General features: G+C 35.7%; 1 protein-coding gene across 1 annotated transcript; it reads left to right on the forward strand.

The window, feature by feature from the left end:
- The first annotated feature begins 246 nt into the window (after nt 1-246).
- On the forward strand, nt 247-1,382 carry LOC133204836 (uncharacterized). The gene is made up of 2 exons (XM_061340580.1): nt 247-265; nt 493-1,382. The coding sequence occupies exons 1-2, from the start codon at nt 247-249 to the stop codon at nt 1,380-1,382; spliced, it is 909 nt and encodes a 302-aa protein (XP_061196564.1).
- Nucleotides 1,383-2,347: the final 965 nt, after the last annotated feature.

The raw sequence follows: 2,347 nt of genomic DNA on the forward strand, positions 1-2,347 counted from the left end.
GAGTTGTGAAAACCCTGAGGACTGTACAAAAATCATTTTCATCATTGATTTTTACATACACCTCCTCAGTACTTTCATGATCCCTCTCTTCAACTCCAAAGTATAAAGTCCTGTGAATCTTTGACTGAGCCTGCATTCTAAAATGATATTGTAAAGCCGTGTATGTGTATTCATAATGCATGATTAGTTGGAGGAAAAAATTAAAGCTTAAACCAAGATACCTTCACGTTTGAAAACCGTCTAACCATGTGTAAGGCCACGAGGGGTACGTACCCTACGTTGTATTTGACTATTAATTAAGTTGTACCTAAATCATTCGTTTGGTTCCTTTATTGTCAAAAGATAAAAAAAATGTGACAGCTTGATTGATTGATTGTATATTGTTTAACGCCAAGTGACGAGTCGGCATTATTTCAGCTATATTTCGGCGGAAAATGTGATAGCCTAAAATTAATATATTTTTACCCGAGTGACAAATTGTCTCGTTTGCAGATTTTGGAGTTTCACAGACTAGCACCATATATGGATCACCAGTCGACACCTGTACCAGAAGAGATGTTCAGGCTCTGAAGTCCCTCTCAATATACTTGGCAGAAAATGCTTTGACAGTTTCAACGCGGAATTCTTACGACAGAGCCAAGCTGACTTGCAACGAATTCTTATCCAAGTACTTTCCAGGAGCCCCAATGTTTCCAATGACAAACGAACAGTTGGTTTTATTTATTTCTTATTGCTATCAGAAAGAACTTTCGCCTCAGACTGTTACCACATACATGTCAGCTTTGGCACATTTTCACAAAATGGAGGGTTATCCTGATCCAACTCAAAATTTCATTCTGAAACGAACAATTCAAGGATTTTCGAAACTCAAAGCTAGACCAGATACTCGTCTTCCCATTACGCCAATAATATTACAGAGAATAATAAACTCGTTACCTAAGTGTACTCAGTCATTTTATCAGAGAACTCTTTTTAAGGCGATGTTTTTATTAGCATTCCATGCATTCTTAAGGGTGGGAGAAATCACTTCCCCGACAAAAAACACTTTAAATTTATCAGCAGTGTCATTTGAGAAACAACAGAATGGTGTACCAGAATGTATGACTTTGACCATGGTTGATTTTAAGCATCATAGAGGAAAACCACCTGTGACATTTCATTTAAATGCCAACAAAGACAAACCAGAATTATGTGCAGTTTTGGCAATGTGGGAATACAAAGAATTAAGAGGAGGTAGTGATGGACCACTTTTCATGTTTCAGGATAAGTCACCAGTTTCAAGTCATTACTTTAATCAGCAATTAAAAATATCACTTAATTATTTAAATTATGACACAAAACTTTATAAAGGACATTCATTCCGATTGGTGCAGCTACGTTAGCCAAATCAAAGGGAATCTCAGATGAACAAATCCAGTTGTTAGAACGATGGAAATCAAATGCGTACAAAAAGTATATTCGCATTCCATTGTTGAACATCTAATTTGAATTTCTCTGTTAAACAAAAAATAACAGAAAATCATGGGGTTATGGGCCCTTGTTTTTTCTTACAATCCTCATCAGCTGTCATCATCTTAGAAACATGGGGACAGGGGCCTCTGTTTCGATTGAACGAAGTTTTATTGTAGCAGTTTTATGTACATGATGTATGTCAAATAATTTTTTGTCTTGTTTGTAATTCTAACCTACCGCTGCTTCTTTATCAATTACATTGGAACTTGGGGACAGGGGCCTCAGTTTCAATTGAATGCAAAATTTTTTAGTAGTTCAAAGTAGGTTCATAAACCTCTGGTCTTATTGGAACGCCTACCTCAGCTGGCAAATACAAAGAAACATGAGGACAGGGGCCTCTGTTTCAACAGATTTAACATTGTGTTAAAACATTTTAGATCTTGCATGTATTTTGATATCATGACTTCCTCTGAATGATTTCTGGGTGGGGGGTATTACTTGTTAAGTAATACTTTGGCAGAAGTTGATCCCTCACCTTTGATTTTCAGGGACACAATTTTAACTATAACTATTTATCATATGTTTTGTTATTATTTTTCCATATTGTACATATGTTGTGTATATGAAAACGTTGATCGTCATTTGGCTAATAAATGACCATTTTCGATTCTAATATGTGTTTGAGTATAATAAGTTGAAAATCAAACGGAGCAGAGTCATTCAGAGGAAAAGAGTTGACAAAAATTTACATTTATGTAAATAAATGCATTTTTGGCAATCCTGAATTATTGTTATTGCCCTTGAAACACCACTAGGTGGCAGCATTTGTTTTACTACGCATTTCACCGCTAGGTGGCAGCTTTAATCAAAACAGTGCATCCTAAATGAAATTGAG

The sequence above is a fragment of the Saccostrea echinata genome, unplaced genomic scaffold, assembly GCF_033153115.1.
Source record: "Saccostrea echinata isolate AGI-Se365-2 ecotype Australia unplaced genomic scaffold, CSIRO_AGI_Sech_v1 ptg000054l, whole genome shotgun sequence".
NCBI classification, from domain to species: Eukaryota; Metazoa; Mollusca; class Bivalvia; order Ostreida; family Ostreidae; genus Saccostrea; species Saccostrea echinata.